Source organism: Meleagris gallopavo, chromosome 3, assembly GCF_000146605.3.
Source record: "Meleagris gallopavo isolate NT-WF06-2002-E0010 breed Aviagen turkey brand Nicholas breeding stock chromosome 3, Turkey_5.1, whole genome shotgun sequence".
In the NCBI taxonomy this organism is placed as follows: Eukaryota; Metazoa; Chordata; class Aves; order Galliformes; family Phasianidae; genus Meleagris; species Meleagris gallopavo.
The window spans coordinates 72,573,652-72,592,776 of NC_015013.2; the positions used below are offsets into that span (position 1 = coordinate 72,573,652).

The 19,125-nt window shown below is 37.6% G+C and overlaps 1 protein-coding gene across 1 annotated transcript in view; it reads right to left on the reverse strand.

The window, feature by feature from the left end:
* The window catches only part of STK3 (serine/threonine kinase 3), a 147,840-nt gene that overhangs the window by 58,757 nt on the left and 69,958 nt on the right, over nucleotides 1-19,125 (reverse strand). Inside the window, exons 7-8 of the mRNA XM_019614164.2 lie at nucleotides 12,707-12,844; nucleotides 9,717-9,842 (exon numbers count right to left, since the gene is read on the reverse strand). Coding sequence (XP_019469709.1) covers nucleotides 9,717-9,842; nucleotides 12,707-12,844 — 264 coding nt within the window. The remainder of the gene's footprint in view (nucleotides 1-9,716; nucleotides 9,843-12,706; nucleotides 12,845-19,125) is intronic.

Genomic DNA, 19,125 nt, shown 5'->3' on the forward strand with positions numbered 1-19,125 from the left:
ACAGCACCAGATAACTGTGCCTGTAATAAACAGGAATAGTTTAGTAGAGCTCCTCCTGGTGGCAACTTTGATTTTCTTCTTTTTTTTTTTTTCCCCCTGAACATTCATGCTTATCTCACTCCTTTCTATACGTTTCCCTTCCCAAAAGGGTACTGTGGGAAGGCAAAGTATTTTCTTCTAATATTCCCTCTCCCCCTTTTTTGCACTTCTGTATTTGAGAAGTGTCTAAAGCATTTATTAATAAGTGCTTCTTTCAGTATTGCTACACAATGGAAAGCCAAATCAGGACATACTGCCTTTTTTATCTTAATAAACACTGAAAAGGAAGCATCTCTAATACACAGAAAAACAACTGAGATTAAAACAGAGTTAACATCTGATGTATGTGTTTGCTTGACTAATATTAATATCCACGTATTAATATTAGTAAAGTTGAAAGCAGAAATGAAAGACATTTTCCTGAAGCTTAAATTCTACTTTTTTTAGAAGTGGGGAGAAAGAAAAAAAGAAGTGATGACCACCAATATGAACAAGTATAAAATGGATTCATAAGTGACCATTTTCATGTCTTCTCCTTTATCAAAAATACTATTTTTTTAATTTTTTTTTTAAAGTTCCTAAGCCAAATCAAGCATCTGGATTCTTTGAAGGAATAACATTTCATTTTCCAACCTAGAGTGACAGTAGTCTTTGTCTTACTATTATCTCTCAGCACAAAGAACAGCTGTCATCCAGTACCAAGAAGACTGAGGATGACAAAAGCCAATCTCAGTACCAAAAGAACTGTCCCCAAAAGGGATGCATGCAAAAATTCTGATCTTGTTTTCTCTAAATTAGAAATGAGCTACTGAAGGAGAGCAATATAAGCTTTTTCAGAGCCTGTGTACATCTTAAAATAATCAATGCTGCAGATTAAGCCAGGTTGCTTCCAGAATTATCCTACCAGTATTGCTCACAAATAGGAAATTTAGCTAATACTACAGCAGATCATACTGGACCTGAAAAAGTAACAGGATACTTTCATAAAGTTACGTAAGTGTGTTTACATGATAGATGAAAGTGATTCCTTAGAACAAATTATGATTCATTCTTTACAGTTCATAAATATTGATGTCAAATTTCTGATTTGTTATTAAAATGGTAAACTCCCTGATTAAATAAAAACAAATATAATATTCATTTTAATTACCAAAGAACATAAAGTATTAAAGCTGAAGTGACATGTTCTCTTGCTGTTTATGAAAACAGATCCAAGAATCAAGAAATAAGAACAGCTAACTATGACTTCAAACTGTCTGCCATTCTCTTGTGCACAACTACTATCAGATTTGTATTTGCTAGAGGTTTCTGATACACGTAGACAAGATGGCTAACATCTCTTGACAGGCTAAGGAAATTTCAGTCAGCCACAGAAATTCTGAACATTATATCCCAAAGTTAGAACTTGGTTTCTAAAAAAAGAAAGAGGAGAGGTTTAGATTGGATATAAGGAAAAAGTTTTTTATTAGAAGGGTGCTGAAGTACCGAAACAGGTTGCCCAGAGAGGTGACGGATGCCCTATCCCTGGAGACACGCAAGGAGAGGCTGGATGCAACCTGATCAAGCCGTAGGTGTCACTGTTCACTGCAGGGGAGTTGAAAGGAACCATTAAAGGGCATTTGGTCCAACTCAAACAATTCTATGATTCTCTAAGAATATGCAGAAGATTGCCAACACTTTGCCACCCTACGTGACTAATTCTTCTCCATCTACCAAACTAAGTTAGAAGACTAACAAAGCAAATCCTTAAAGCATGAAGACGTAATCATGGAGACTCAATTGCTAGAATAAGAAATTCAAGAAGTCTTCGCTGGTAACAGTATGCAAGACTTCACAAAGTGCTTGTTACACAGAAGATACCAACACACAAGAAAAGTTTTCAGTTGAGGTGAGCTTGTGTATCATATATGAACCTACATTAGGATATAATCAAATGAAGTGAGATGATAAAGATTTATGGAATTTTTCAGTTGTATTTTTAAGATTCATAGGGAAAAAAGGGATGAAGACTAGCAAAGAAAAACAAATGACAAGAAAATAAGGCAACTTCCCCCTGAAATCTCTAACTGCGGTTTGTGTAAATTAAAAAAAACACTAGATGGCACCAAAGACAGCGATTAGTCTGCAATACATTAAAGGAAGATTTACATGCTGGCAAAATTTAGCATCCCGTAAAATAATTTCATTTACTATTAACACTTCATCATCACCCTTGAAAAACGTGCTTGTAGTCACAGCTATCTTTTCAAAAAAGCACTGTAGTAGCTACATAAACACATAATACATTTTGGTCAAGAACAAGGATTTTTAAAAGTTCCTAACACCTACAAAGCCCAACTACAACCTGAGTACATGCTCAGTACTGAGCACACACTGAAGTTTAAAAGCATTAACAAAACACATCAAGACGACTTTCAGCACACACTGAAATTCTAGCAATTCCAAGAGTCCTATGTATGAAGACTAAGTCATTACACAACATTTAAGATTTTTTTCTACGTATGTTTAATCGCTACACCTACAAACAATGACTTGCTGCTCACACCTTCTGAGTCTAAATTGCTCTGGACTTGAACAACATGTTTATGCTTTTTAGGTAGATATATTTCACAAAACATAGCAATATACACATTTCTTACTTCCACAACACTTAAAGGATTGCAGTCAAAATCCATTAGTACATATGACAAATGTCCTTTGACTTAAGAGAAAAAATGCTATGAGATCAGAAAGTTTTATTGCTGTTCATCCTGCAGAGCTACATAGATAAACAGATAGATATATATATACATACACGAAAGGCACATTAAAATAAACATAAAAACCTCCAAAAATACAGACTAGTGTACCAGATTTAAAAGACAGAATAACTTGAATGACTCAACAGGTCCTTTAAAACAGTACAAATATTATTAACATAAGGGAACATTTATAGCAACTGTTTCTTAATATCTCAAAAGACAGAAGATACCTTCCTATATACGATTAACCAAAAGAGCTTTTGAGTGAATGAATAAGCCTAAAGGCAGGAATAATTGATAACTGACAGTTGTCCAAGCTGCTGATTGTTGTCAGCTGATAGTTGTCTAAGAAAAAACAGAAGCGGATACAGAAGTAGTGATTACTCGTTTCAGTACTCTAAAATAATTAAGCATTCCTCACATAATAGAGGCATTAAAATGTAGAAGAAAACATAAAGGACGAGTTGCTTATTAGCTCATTCCTTTAAAGAGCCACAGAAATAAATATTTAGGCATGTTTCCTGCGAGCTGCCAGGCAACGAGTCACTTTGCATTCCCATAATACAGCTGCCCAACCTCAGACTTAAATTCACATCACACTTCAAAAACTGCACAAGAGAAGAGATTGGTCATGTTTAGCAATGCCTAAGCTAACATTTAAACTTTGATATTGGGATTAACCTTCTGTAGAATAAACCACTTGCAATTTTTGCTTAATTAAAAAAATCTGTACAATTACCTCAGCACCTATCAAAACATGTCAGTTTGTCAGAAAGCATTCTCATCACACAAGCAGCTCTTGTAATAGGCATAAAATCAATTCAGAGCGCACTATCTGTAATGATATTATATATCTGCTGGAAGGATACAGACATGAAGACTGTATTTAACGTGGTCATTTATTTATAGCCATATAATGAAGTTTAGAAGGGCAAAAATTATTTACGTTATGATTGACAACTTCCTGTGCTACAAAAGATTCACAGAATGTTGTAAAAACTAAAAATAGGAAGTACTTTCAGAGATGGGACTCTTCCTCACCTGAACAATAATGATCCAAAATTGATCCTGAAAACTAAATACGTAGCAGTGAAATCTTTGCATCTGACTTAATTCTTCAAAAACGCCCACTACTTTCCATTGCACTTTCCCCTATGTATATCATTTATAACTCAAGTGTCCATTACCATACAGACATAACCCGAAGAGGGAATTAAATATACATATTCAAATATAGCCGGTCAGGGTCAAATCCTATTTCCTAACAAAAAGAGCATTACACTTGGAACACTCACACCTTTCTTCCTGACAGCTCCCAGCACACGTAACAGTGAGTAATTAGCATGACTGCTCCAGCTTTACATAGGAAATTCTTGGGGTTTTAGAGCAATAAATTCAAGCCCCAGACAGGTTAACTCAAACCATTCTTTTTCAACAGTATATGAACTCAAATCACTGCCCATGAGAGACCTTTAACATTGATAGACTGTCTGCTTACCATTAACACCAATGCTTGCTCTTGCTGCTAGGTGTTACTAAATACACATTTCTCAGGCCCGAGACTGCCTTCACTTCTATGGTTAGAGCTCCACAGCAACATCACTGAGACCAATCCTCTTTTAAGGTACCATTTTGAAGAATTTGTGTGCTGTGTACCTGTTATATTCTGACTGAACAGTGACTCCAATTCCACATACGTTCTGGAAATTAAGCATTATTTCAAATTGAAGATTTCAGGGTTTTGTTTGTTTTCCTTAAACAAACACAAAAGTGCTAATGCTTTCATTTTATCCTTCTGTTTATTGTGCTTTGCTCCAAGAACCTCTGGGTCCGTTCACCAATCTCTGCCTAGGACAATTTACAAACTGAAATCTGCACTGTACAGAATTTAATTCAGAACTTAATTCTGGCCTCAGTCACTCCTGTGTGTTGCTCCAGTCTTCTAGGATCAATGCACTGCACTGTGAACACATGAATAGCATGAGGTCAGGACACACAGTACAGAAAACTTCTCAAATTATATAAATTGTAAATAGTTCGTCCTGCTCTGCATGTTTTGTGCTTTTAGCTGACCAGAAACTTGAGCAATTGCAAGTGAAAAAGATGTTGGTGTAATCTCTCAACCAATGTGGGGTATCTTACAGTGTAGTACTGCACTGAAAGCCAGTGGCAAGATACGAAAAACCACTGTCACAATTGAATTATTATTGAAATCATCTTTTAACTCAATGGATCAACCTTGCCTTCAAAGTCTTCAGAGATGGGGCATCTACTACCTCTCTGGGCAACTTAGTCCAGTGCCTCACCACCCTCAATGCAAAAGACTTTTTCCTTATATCTAACCTAAATCTAACCTTAAAGCCATTTTCCCCCTTGCTCTATCACAACATAAAACCATAGAATCATTAAGGTTGGAAAAGCGCTCTAAGACCATTCAGTTCAACCACTCACCTACCACCAGTATTTCCCACTAACTCATGTCCCTCAGTACAACATTTAAATGGCTCTTGAACACCTCCAGGGACAGTGACTCCACCACCTCTCTGGGCAGCCTCTGACCAGTGCCTGAATGCTCTTTCAGAGAAGTTTTTCCTAACATCCACCCTGAAACAGAGCCTGCTAAAAGAGTCTTCACCCTTCTTTCCTGTAGCTCCCCTTTGGATAGAAAGGCTGCTATCAGGTCAACTTGGAGATTTCTCTAGGCTGAACAGCCTCTCTCAGCCTGTCCTCACAGAAGAAACATTCCATCTCTTGGATATTTTTGTGGCCCTCCTCTGAACATGCTCCAGCAGGTCTATGTCTCTCCTGTACTATTCACAGGTCACTACGTAATATGGATTTCTGACAAACAATACTTTTCATCACTTCACTGTCAGTATTCTCCATTTCAATTGCTTACAACTCTACTTCTTCTATCGAAGGGAAGCATTTCCCAACTTTTTTTCACTTCTGGCTTGCCAAGATATAGAGGTATATGTTTAGTGATAGCAAAGATCACACCTAATATCAAATATATAAATAACTTTAATAAAAAAAAAGTTACATCCCAATCATCACTTTATCAAGATTATTTTTGAGAAATATAAAAGCATATGAAAACAGGGAAATAAAACTGTACATATCTCAACGGCATAAAAGAATATAAACCAAAATCTTTTCTAAAAATTAAACATATAGAAACAAATGTCCTATTTTACTTAACCTTTTGGTAAAAGTAAGCTTTTTAAAATAAAAATAAACTACTCAATGTAAATCTTAAGATAAAATTGCCTTAACATCCTTTTGTTAATTACACAGTACTTTTGCAATAGCAAATAGCTTCTGGTAGGCATGGTAGCTTTGATACGTCTGCCAAAGATAATGGTGAAAAATGCACAGAACCTCTCCACAATAACTAAATCCTAGGAACAGTGAAATTTATTTATCCACGGTTAAGAAGAAGAAAAGAAAAAAAAAGAAATTATGACAGAGACCTGTGCCATAGGCCGCTCTGTGGGCAGCAACAGTTACTACTTTCGTTTTGTTTGCCCCACCTACAATTGTATCTTCTTGTTATAGTTGGTGCTTCTCTACAACTGGAACCTCCCCCTCCAAGCTGGAAGAGAAGACCTACTCCTTTTCCTATTAGATTTTGCAAGAATGACACAGACTGCCCTTAAAGAAGTATCCATTTTCTCCGCCACATGCAATGCTGGCCTTCGCTGAGCAACTACACATTTGAACTCACAGTGACAAGTACCATGGTAATACAAACACATCCTCTGAATTAAGGCAGCCTCAAAAGCACACATAGAGAAGCAGCAAATACAAGACAGCCTGATTTGCCTTAGTTCACAATGGATCTGACTACAGACTATTGGTGTATCCTGGGCTCAACAACTCCAATGTGTTTCATTACAATAAAGTCACACATTTCATTTTTCCACTGCCTTCCTTTTCTGATTTGACTAAACTCATTAAGACTCTTTTGTGCTCTTCTCCCATACTGTCCTGAGAAGCCAAGTTAATCTCAGATTGGTCTCTTCCATTCTTTACTCATTAAGTGAAGTAACAAGTTGGAGTGGGTCACTCTTCACAGGTCCCCTACTAATAGTGGCAGGGCAAGTGGAAGAAAGAAAAAACAAAGGAGCAAAGCATGCTAGTGCCAGAGCTCTCCAAGCTGATTAATCAGTCTCTCTCCTGGTGCCTGCCTGCTATCCATTCCAATCTTCTGCCTTATATTTAAGACCAGTTTAAGATCACAAAATCACAGAATGGCCCAGGTTGAAAGAGATCTCAAGGATCATGAATCTCCAACCCTCCTGCCACATGCAGGGCCACCAACCTCCACATTTAATACTAGACCAGGCTGCCCAAGGCCCCATCCAATCTGGCCCTAACACCTCTAAGGATGGGGCATCCACAACCTCTCTGGGCAGCCTGTTCCAGCACCTCACCACTCCCATAGTAAAGAACTCCCCCTGACATCCAACCTAAATCTTCTCTCCTTCAACTTAAAACCACTGCATGATATTCATGCATGAGTGTATGTCACTATTGCTCTCAGTCATGAGGAACAATCATAGTTCAGATACTTTTGGATTTGAACATCTCTCTTGCACAGTAGCAAGTAGATTTTTGCTATTTTTTTTAACTCATATCCTACCATTTGGTTGAAGTACAGAAATAAATTATAAAACTAATATCTAGTGCAACAGTAACACAAGTAAGAGACTGCTGCTCAAATCCTGTACTTGAGGTTCCCTTATATATTAAATAGTAAAAAAATAATAATTATGCAATCTTAAGTTCTGACATTTATACCCGTGCAAGAAGCATGAAGAGTTGCTAAATGCTTCTTCCGTTGAAGAGAATCAAACTTGGGCTGTATCTTCCACACAGTATGGGAGAACCAGCTGTACACCACACGCTGAGCTGGTAGGGATCGTCTTATCCCCTGCCTGGCAATCTGATTCCCCATATGAACCTCAGCCTACGTAATCAGAAGTCATACCTGGGCTAATGGAAAAAGCATCAACAATGCCCAAATGTTTGAGTTCTACAATCTGTAAGGCAACAGTAGGGAAGAAAGCATGCATTAAACATTAAGTTTTAACATCTGTAATAGATCAATCTCTTCAGATGCCAACTATTCTATATATTAAGTAATGAACATCAACTCTGCATGTAAAGTCACACATCACATAGGTAGCACTTCTTAATATAAAACAATAATCCACAACCTTCCACATCTGATTTACTACTGATTAAGGAAATACTATCCAGTGTAAAGCAACCTTATAAAAGACAAGCTATCAACATTCTTAGAACATACCCTTAGAACAGAAAGACCACAGTGTATGCCATATCCACAACAGTCCACGGAATTTGCTTGATAAGAATTCCTACTTACAGATCATCACCTAATGCTCCATAATACACAAAGCTTATATGATTTGTGGTAGGGCAGTTTACCCTGCTGTCTTTTGTTGACTGATATCCTTAAGACTTCCACAGGTATTCCATCATCTCTGTATATTATTTCTGAATAAACCTGGCTCTCATTGTATGTGTGTCAATATGCTTTTTTGAAGAACACTGTGCTGCACTGCACAATAGTGCCCTAATACATGTAGGTTATTTTAAAAGTAATGTTTCCTTTATATTCGAATGGAGACTACAAACAATATATAGAGCACAATAACACTATTTATAGAGCAAATCTAAGCTACAAGAACTATTTTTCAACGCAGTCACCACCATTAGCTATGCATTTTGGCCAGTAATGAACAAGAGCCTGAATGATACACTCATAAATATCTGCATGGCCATACAGAACGTGGCTTGTATTTCATGTTGATGTCACCACTGCTGAAGTGCACCACCCAATGCCTCACTGTGCTCATATCCACTGTTTGGGCTCCATAAACATTCAGCAAGCATCGATGAACATCAGTGAGTGCCATTTTTTCCACAAAGAGGAATTCAGTTACACACCTTAGGTTCACACACACCTCCATGTCAGATGCCAGTTTGTCAGGGGCATTACTTTCGGAACAGCCCTTGTAAATAAATGTCTAAGCTGTGAGATGTCAAAACTCAGGTGTGAGGGCCATGGTAACATAACGAGCGTTTATCTTTGCTTGCCTAACAGACATCCCATGCCCAATTTGTCCTGAACTGGCCTTCCACCACTGAGCCTTGAGTCCAACTCTGCTTTGCCCTGCCTTTTACACAGTGCTCTCAGACAACTTCCATGTCCCTGGGTGAAACCTGAAGCCACAGCAAACACAACAGCTAATGTCATTGGCCAACACTAAATAGGAGGCATTACCTCCTTCAGAAGAACCCTTCTTCAGAACAGCCCTCATAAATCAGTTAGAGTAATAATGCTAGGAACAGTGACTTATTTCTACCATTGCCAAATAATTGTAATACAATTTCTCATATGATCTATTTCCACCCTAAATGTGTGTTAGTATTATAAGTAAGGGAATTAAAAGCTGTCATCATTTGTACTTCATATGCACAACTAAACACTACTTATTGTGCTGCATAAGTAATTACTTTGTGTATAACTCTACTAAAAAAGCTAAGTGATCTGAACTTGTGAAAATTTTAGTACTTTTCTAGAAGCCCATGTGTGAAAATGAGACCCCAACAGTATTTATCTGTTTTTAATGCTACTCAAAACAGCTGAACTTTACATGGTTTCTTTACCCACCTCCTAAAACTTACTAGGGCACTGCATGAAACAGTACTGAAAGCTGGCTCATACAGCATTACTCACAGAAGCATTACTCATTATGAATAAGGGACAAACAACTTGAACCTTACAGGCTAAAGAAGTGGTAGGAAAAGACAAGTATTTGAAGATGTGAGGATGGGAAGCTGTCAAAAAAGAACAGTAACTAATCTATAAAATATGAATAGTTCTAGTGAAAAAAAAATACAGACCGAATTTTCCTCCTCTTCTTCTAGTTCCCTCTGCTGCTCCTCGTGTCGCTTTGCCTTTATCTCCATAGCTTCAGTGATAAGGTCCCTTAAAATTGAAACTGGCTTGGCATTCTTAATAAACGTATGCTAGGAAAAAAAAAAAGATTCAATGACAATTACAATAAATATGGTTCAGATATAATTGCAAGCATTATTCAATACCAACGACTTCAGTGATAAATGGTACTTCACATCACACAGCAATTCAAACCTAAAATGTGGTAATTTTCAATTACTTCATAACTAAGATTTCACTTCTATTTACCCACTCTATGCTGGTACGGCCCTACAATATAAGGACATTAAAATATTAGAGAGCATCCAAGCAAGGACTATGAAAATGGGGAAGGATTTAGAGGGCGAGATGTACAAGGAGTGCTGAGGCCGCTGTGTTTGTGCAGCCCAGAGCAGAGGAGCTGAGGGGAGGCCCGATGGCGGCTGCAGCTCCTCACAGGGAGCGGAGGGGCAGCGCTGAGCTCTGCTCTGTGTGACAGCGACAGGGCCCGAGGGAACGGCATGGAGCTGCGTCAGGGAGGGGCGGGTGGGGGTCAGGGACAGGGTCTGCACCAGAGGGCGGTGGGCACGGAATGGGCTGCCCAGGGCAGTGGGCATGGCCCTAAGCTGACAGAGTTCACAGAGGGTCTGGACAGCACTCTTGGGCATGGGGTTGGAATTTTGGGTGATCCAGTGTGGAGCCAGAAGTTGGACTCAATGATTCTTCAGGGGTCCTTTCCAGCTTATTCTACATGACTATGATTTTTATAAGAAAAAAATAAACAAACAAAACAAAACAGAAAACAGCAAGACTTGGGAAATGTAACTACAACACAAGTGCTTTATAGTTAGGGACATAATTGTCCCAAGGAAATGTGCATTAAGTAGTAAATAAATAGAGTGGTGATTGTCTGACATAGAAAAACAAACTTTTTTCAGATATTCAGTTACAGTATTTAATTAATCTTAACAAGCTGACAGCATAAATTAGTGGCTGTAAGGAGAGCAAGTATGGCTGTTGCTTACTTCAACAAACCTGTACTTGAATATGTCATAAAACATTTCTTCATCTAGGAGGGTGAAATGTGGAACAAGCAAAAAAAAGAACACATTACTTTTAGCAGGAAGAGTAATTTTAATTCAAAGCCATATAAAGCATTAGTTCCTCCTTGAAGAGAACCTGTGGATGATACCATTTACATTCCTTTTACTCTCTAATAACCCCCTACTGTTATAAAAATTCTTGTCTTGCATTATCATATGAAAGTACAACTGAGTCAAAATGTAGCTCTCAGCACTTCAGAAACATTATTACTGATTAAAAAACTGTTCCATGAAGAACAAAATTGACAAATCCTACTGTCCTCCTTTGCCTATTACCTATCCTGTCCCTTGATATATGAATTCAATTATCCTTCTTTTCCCTCCATAACTGTTCCTTACAAGTGGTATTTTCATTCCCACTTGTACCCCTCCAGCATACCCATGGCACCTCCTGTTCTACTGCACATGCTCCAACTGGGAAAAAGGCAACATATACAACTAAAGGACGCAGTAGTTGGTCTTCTGGCCAGTACACATAGTGAACATGTAATACTGAAAGTTCTTTGTTACTTGTATGCATTAATACAAGTCTCTTTTAACCAGATCCAGTTATTAGTTAGCATGCAAATTTCTGATCTTGAAAGTCTTAAGTAATGATACAGTCATCAAACTAAAACCCTGAATTTCAACTTTTACTTCCCTTCTATTTTACTTACCACGAGAAGTAAAAGAATTCATACTATTACATATGAATTTTATGATCTATTACTGAAAACTATTTTGAAAGTTGTTCTTTTGTAGTGGAGTAAACTCTAATTTAAATTTAAAATGAGCATGCTCCTACCTTAGGACAGAATAAAGGTATCACAACTGTCTTAGAGCAGGAATTTCAGAAGATCAGATTCTTATGTAGATCGACAAAATGAAAATTAAGAACAGTATTTACCAATAGCAGTGAAAAGCATACAAGAATACCAAATTATCTAAAAGCTTACTTAATTTTTTGCTTCTTGTTAGCAAAGGAAGCTTATTTCTGGGAAATTTTAGATTCCATTTCAATCATCAAGGAACCTACTACAGATATTATTATTATTATTTTTTTCTTTCAACTGCCTTTCTTCTAGAACATAAAGATAGATATGATTTCCTTTGGTTATTTGAAGGTTGACTATGACAGTATTGAAGTGGATAACAAAACTAAAGGAGCAAACAAAACTAAAGAAGCATACTTTCTTCACGTTTTCCGTTTTTACTGTGCACCAAAGCATGAAGTCCTCATAAAATTTTGGTTTCACAATACTACACCTTCCTTGACAGATCAGTCCCTCTTGTTTGGTTTTTGTAGTTCTTTGAAATTTCTCTGCTTTATTTCTATCTAAGTACCAAACTGTTAAATTTCCTAGCAACATACAGGTTAGTTCACTGAGTGACCTAAAGCCTGATGCATCAGTTCACACTGCCAACCGTGGTTGCAATTTAGAAGTGCTCAGTTGGAGTAACAGCCCAAGAATAGCCTCTTTATCCTGTCCATTCATATCAGATCCTTCTAGGACACAGAACAACCTGTCTTGTTTAATTTGGCATGACCAAAAGGGCAGACTAAGTATACTCCATGGGTGGTCCCTACCTACCTTTACATAACACTGGCCTAAACCCTATGATCTACTGAAGGCCTCTGATCACCAAACAAGAACCCATTTTTAATACTAAGAACCAGCTCTAACCTTCAAAAGAGGAAATAATTGTTTAGAAGTAACAAAGAAGGAACGAAACAGGGCTGGAGATACACAAGGCGATAGAGGAAAGATCTCAAAACGGAAAAGAAATAAGGCAAGAGATGTACTCTTAAATTTTCACAATCATTCTGGTTTGAGATTGGGTGAGAAAGCCATTTCCACTGAAACTTGACTGACCTGCAGCAGCTGTGTTGCTGTAGCTCTTTGTTCAGGATTTTTCACTAAGCACTTCTTCACGAAATCTGTGAATTCATCAGACCAGAGCTCTGGCTTCCGAAAGGTTGGAGGGGGATTTGTAGGAATCATAAAAATGGCCTAGATAAAAAGCAAGAACAACAGAAAAGTTTAAACAAAACACATCATCACAGCACTAAATTCAAGGAAATAAATTGCTTTATCCACCTTTCTTATCAAGTTAAGAATCTGGAAGACAAATTTTAAGTAGGGTAGGATTTCCACTCAGACTGAGATTCAGGAAGTAAATCCATCTGCTACTAATGTAGCTACTTCCCATCAGATTTTCTCTATTTAAACTGTATCCCATTGAGCACATCACTCTCTACATTATCTATTACTGTTCATCGCTCTCAGGATATAATTTTTTCTTTCAGAAATTCTTAGTAATGGTACTGCTTCTTCAAACAGACCCAGACTCTATGAAAAGCTAAATTCACCTTTTCATCTCTTAACTGCATTTAGTCTTATAGGAGAGCTGCTCAGGAGAGTTGGTGGGTCTTTTACTTGTTGCTGCATGCTTTATTTGGCTGTATTTTTGAAACTTGCTTAATTTTTTTAAACAAACAACAAAAGAGCTAAAAGCTAACAGATGACAAAACCAATCAAGTATCTTCCCTATTAGCAAAGAGAATTCACTTAAAATTAGAAAGGAAGCATTTTACCTACACGTAAAAAAAATTCCAGACTGTTGAGAACTATACAGAGTTTTTTCTACTATGAAAAAGATTCATGCTACACTCAAAAAAAGTCCTACTTGAGGCTCTATAAATTGTGCTATTTCTTCTATGCTTTTCATCAGACTTTCCAATTACAGATTTAAGAGGTAAGAAGCAAAGAAAGAAAGAAAAAAAAAAAGAGAGAGAGAAGACAAGCAGTGCGATTCTGAGAGACCACTGTAAAATAATTGGTAATTTTGAACTTCCACACAATACCAAATGCATACAGCTTCACTTCTGAAGCAACAAACTATTCAGACCCAGATCTAGTGACAGAAACTATATTTCTCCCCTCCCCCCCAACGCTCAGTTTAATCACAACCTCTGAACTGAAAAGAAGTGAACATTATGTAAGCTTGCAATCCTTCATTTGTTTCTCTCTACAAGCACAGACAGATTTACGTGCTCAGAAAAGGGGGGAAGAAGGTGAAACATGCGCACCATTAGCACAGTAGTGGTACTGGAAGCTTCAGACTGTGCCTGAAGAACAGCGAAGAAGGGAGAAAAAACTTGCAAAGATTTTACCCATAACTTCTTGAGAAGCTTGACTGCCCTTCAAAGCCTGTTTAACTTCTACAAAATCCTCATTCTAAATTTTTTTCTCATGCGCTGAAGAAAAGCAAAAAACATTGCTGAATAATATAAGAACTATTTACTACATTTTTAAAGAAAAAATATTTCAGTATCAAATACTTCATTTTAAATCTAATATTACAGAGCTTATTTTACTATATAATGCTGTCTAATTCAAAAACTAGAGGATCAGCACTTTTTTTTTTTAAATAAACTAAGATGTATGTTGTAACAGCTTTCTATTTTCAATGGACAGCCTTGCCAAACTAATGTATGATCTCAGATTGGAAAAGTAGTGCTCTAATACCTTGTAATTGTCCTTAATTACTTACTTGTGATATAAAATTGTCGGTACAGGTGAAGTGCTTCTGGTGAAGGAGTGGCTAACAAATTCAGCTGCTCCTGTCCTTGAAAGTAATGACCTATCTGAACTCTGAACTGATGATTTTAATCTTATCTTTAGCTACTCCTAACAGCTAGCTCTGCAGTAGCTATTGAAAGCACACAGCTATAACAGAAAACCAGTGACTTCTGTTTACATGGTATCAAAACATATACCTCCTATTTGACAATGAGCATTGACCTATGTCTCAGCATATAAGCAAAGCTTAGCTCTGCAATTCTACTGAGCTGCAAAGTTCTGGAAAAATTATTTCCTTCTGCAAACTGCTTTGATCAACTACACAGCAGTGAAGAATCACAGCAAAGAACTGACATCTTTGTAATTTACAAAGGACAGCAAGAAGGAAGATAGAAACCATGAATCATTCTTTTACAGCAGGCAATAAAAATTACAAAGAAGATATTCAAGAGCTAGAGTCAGGATCCTAAGAACACATTTACACTTCGTAAATTTGTTGAAAGTGACAATTTCAGAAACACGTACATCTACTTAATGCATACGCTACAAGTTTTTTAAAATCTTGGTATGTTACATAAGCTGTGATTATCTGAAAATAAAAATATGGATTACGTCACCATTTTTTTAATGCAAGGAAACATTTAGAAACTAATTCCTTCTTTCCAAATGTTTAGTCCAACTTCTTAATTATGTCACACGCTTCCTAGTGTGAACCTTTCTTTTCCATCTGGAACAGGCTGTCCAGAGAGGCTGCGGAGTCTCCTCCTCAGGAGATATCCAAAACCCACCTGGATATTTTCCTGTGCAACTTCCTGTAGAGAAACTGCTTAGCAGGGGAGTTGGACTGGATGATCTCCAGAAATTCCTTCCAGCTCCTACAATTCCGTGATTCTGTGATATCCCATCACTCCCTTTCCTTACTTAGCCTGAAACGCTGGAGGTTATATTCAAATCAACCTTGCCCCTTCACTTCCTAATTTTGGCTTGCACGCTTCTATGCAAAACGTTAAGCTCCCTTTCACCTTCAAAGGAAGTCTATGATTTAACTTCCAGCTTCTTCTCTTTCCTTCCAAGAAACTTGCAAAGCAACCACTGGAGAATCATAAACTTCATTCCAGATCACCAGGAATAAACCAAAATTCTTATCTAACAGGAATTTATTCATCATTTTTTCTTCCATTTATTACCAAATATATCTTTTCTATCTCAACAGAACTCAGTCATTTTAAAATAAATCTAAGGTATTTCAATTACTGCCTTTCATGGCTGCCAAGATAGGATGTTACTTACATTCTTCTTTCATCCTGTGTTTCCCACAGCTATTAATGTTGATGGTTTGGGTTTGTTTTGTTTTGTTTGGTCATTTTAATGTGTTTTTTTTGTTTGTTTGTTTAGAAAAGAATAAAGAAAACACACACCACAAACATAATATCAGCAAGCACTTAATATATGCTACCATCCACCTAACTGCATGGGCTAAGCTGGCAGTGCCAACCACAGGAAACAGTCAGGGAAATTGTTCCACAGACAAGGCTCTGGCCCATTAAGAAAGAGACAGTGTTAATTCTTCTCTATCCCACCTTCAACATCACCTTCCACACTTCCCTGTGTATCTGAGACAGACTCGTACATCTTACTCAAGCAATACATCACACAAGCAGCTGAGGTGTTAGATTGAATGACTCCCAATCTTCCATTTTAACCATTTAATCATCCTTTTATTCATAAATAAATGCCTAAGCTGTGAGATGTCAAAACTCAGGCCTGAGTGACCATGACAACTTAATAAGTGTTTATCTTTGCCTGTCTAACAGACAAACCATGCCCAATTTGACCTAAACTGGCCTTTCCACCTCTGGGTCTTGAGTCCAACTCCGCTTTGCCTCGCCTTTCACACAGTGCTCTGAAACAACTTCCACAGCCCTGGGTGAAATCAGAAGCCACAGCAAACGTGCTATCTATACAACTAAAGAATGGGGAGTGGCATTGAAGGTGTTGTAATAGAAAAAAAAACACAAATTGCATCACCACAGGGAGCCTTCAGTGGCCATTTCTGAAGTGGGCACTATATAATCTAACAATTTCTACCATAACTGTTAACCTGTTTACTCTGAAAGGATGTATCAGCACAATAACCAGCTCCTGTAGTCAATCTCAGTGTTGAACAGAGGACCAAGTCCCAAACTAGAGCAAAATAGCAATTCAGCATAGAATTTGCTTTTTATGATTCTTAAAGGGACCAAAATTTTGGGCCCTATAATGAAGCCCAGGCTGCAATCATTTCTTCCATGAAGAATCTTTCATGGACAATTTTTATTGGTGTGAAAATGCAATTAGATGAATAAGGAAATGCCAAAAGAAAAATGATATCCTCATATACTGCATTTGGAATTTCCTAATCAGAAAATCCTTGAGGCTCATTCTCTCCTGTCAGTCAGGGTAATACCACAGCCCAAGAACACATTAAGTAATCAACAGTAACTCAGTTGAGGTTCTACTCTTTTTTTTTTTTTTTTTAAGCTCCATCACTTAGGTTGAGTAAGTGACTTGTAATGAAGTATTTTGATTTCCTGCTATTTAACCATTAGTTGTCATTTGTTCACTATCATGTATGTAACTGAAGGATACAGCAAAGATTTTTCATTTTTGTGCTGTGAAGTAGCATAGCTAGCATCTACAGAAAACAGACTCAAAAATATTCTTAAATCCAGTAGTATGAGTACAAAATACTATTTAAGGCTCAGAATGGGGTTATATATTGAATACTGCAACATGTTATTGCTTTAGAACTGAGAAAAAACATACCATTTTCTTCTGATTTATGTTAAAGAACTTTCTTCCCTTCTTGCAGAGCCTTCAATACAGCTATTGAAATATCACTTGCTTATTTCTCACTGCCTAGGAATAAAACCACAGCATGGGGAAGGTCAACAAGACCAAGTGCCAGGTCCTGCACTTCAGTCACAACTACCAGCACTACACTACAGGCTTGGGGCAGAGTTGTTAAAATGGAGAAAAAGGATCTGGGAGTGTTAGCCAACACTGAGCTGAACAAGAGTTAACAGTGTGCCCAGGTAGCAAAAAAGGCCAGTGGCATCCCGCCTTGTATCAGAAATAGTGCAAGCAGCAGGAGCAGCAAGGTGACTGTCCCCCTGTACTTGGCACCAGTGAGGCCGAGTGCTGTGTTCAGCTTTGGGCCTTTCCCTACAAGGAAGACACTGAGGCCCTGGAGAGTGTACAGAGAAGGGCAATGAAGCCGTGAAGGTTCTAGAGCACAAATCTTATAGGTAGCAGCTGAGGGAATTAGAATTGTAGAAGAGGAGGCTTAGGGGAGACCCTATCGCTCTCTACAACTCCCTTACAGGAGGTTGTAGTGAGGTGGGAGTCAGCCTCTTCTTTAGGTAACCATAATAAGACATGTGGGAATGGCCTCAAGTTGAACCAGGGTAGGTTCAGATTGGATATTAGGAAGAATTTCTCAGATAGAGTGGTTAGGCATTGGAACAGGCTGCCCAAGGAAATGGTTGAGTCACTGTCCCTGGGGGTGTTCAAGGAATGGGCAGACATGGTACTTAAGGTTTAGTGGGTAATAGTGGTGGTAGGTGGACAGTGGACTAGATGATTTTAGAGGTCTTTTTCAGCCTTCATGATTCTATGATACTGGCAGGTGGTTCTTTTATTGTTTGGGTGTTTTTTTTGTGCATTGGTTTTTTGTTGTTGTTGTTTTGTTTGGGGTTTTTTTTTGCTTTGCTGTGCCTTCTGTTTGTTTTGGCAAAACATAGTAACGTAAAAACTAAAGTTACTGAACAACTCCTTCAGTGTGTGACAATAAGGAAGTTGCTTTTTGTTCTTTCAGTGCGCATTAAATTTATTTGTTGGAAGTACCCTAAAAATTACTATCTTCCTTTACAGTCTGCAAACTGGACTTCATGAAGACCTCAGACACCAGCTTTCTGTTGCAGAGCATTACAAATAAGTCTGGTTCTATCAGCCACCTATATCCAAGATATATCCAGATATCCAAGGAGATTTTCACCATCCAGTTTCAATAAAATCCCTAACTCAAATCTGAATGTGTGATTCAAAGCATTTAGAAAGCTTATTTATCTTTGTGTGTGAAAAACTATTTTCACCACAGTACCCCATAGCAGTCTGTACTTCTTCTTCAGTCATAATCACATGAGAGAGTTGGTTCATATTTATTTTTTTTCTTCTTGCCCAAGTTGCTTTTTTCCTTCTTGCAATACTGTTGCTATTTACTAACCTCAGTGACCAGCACGAATCAGAGATCAAGAACTATTCAAATCAAAAATGTACAACGAGTGGCCCATGCAAAACCATTTTCATTTTCCTTGTCTTACCAACTTCTACAGAGGTTGTTTGAAGAAATACACTGAAATGCAATATTCATTTCACTTTTATACAAGAAAAGCTGAGCAACAATTTATCCTGAATTAAAGAGCAGAGAAATGATGCAGCTGTCAAGTAAATTTCACCTCCAAATTTATCACTAACACTTCCTCAAAACTGTGCCATAAAAAGACATTTTCTGAAGGTATCTTCAGTGAATACGCACTCCAGATGGACCTACCTACTCAATGGACAACTGCTTATCCAATATCTTAGACAAAACGCATTCCTGTTTTAAGCTAAGTTGTTGAAGAAGCTGTTATCCACTTATATATTTTATATTAAGCTTTTTTTTTTTT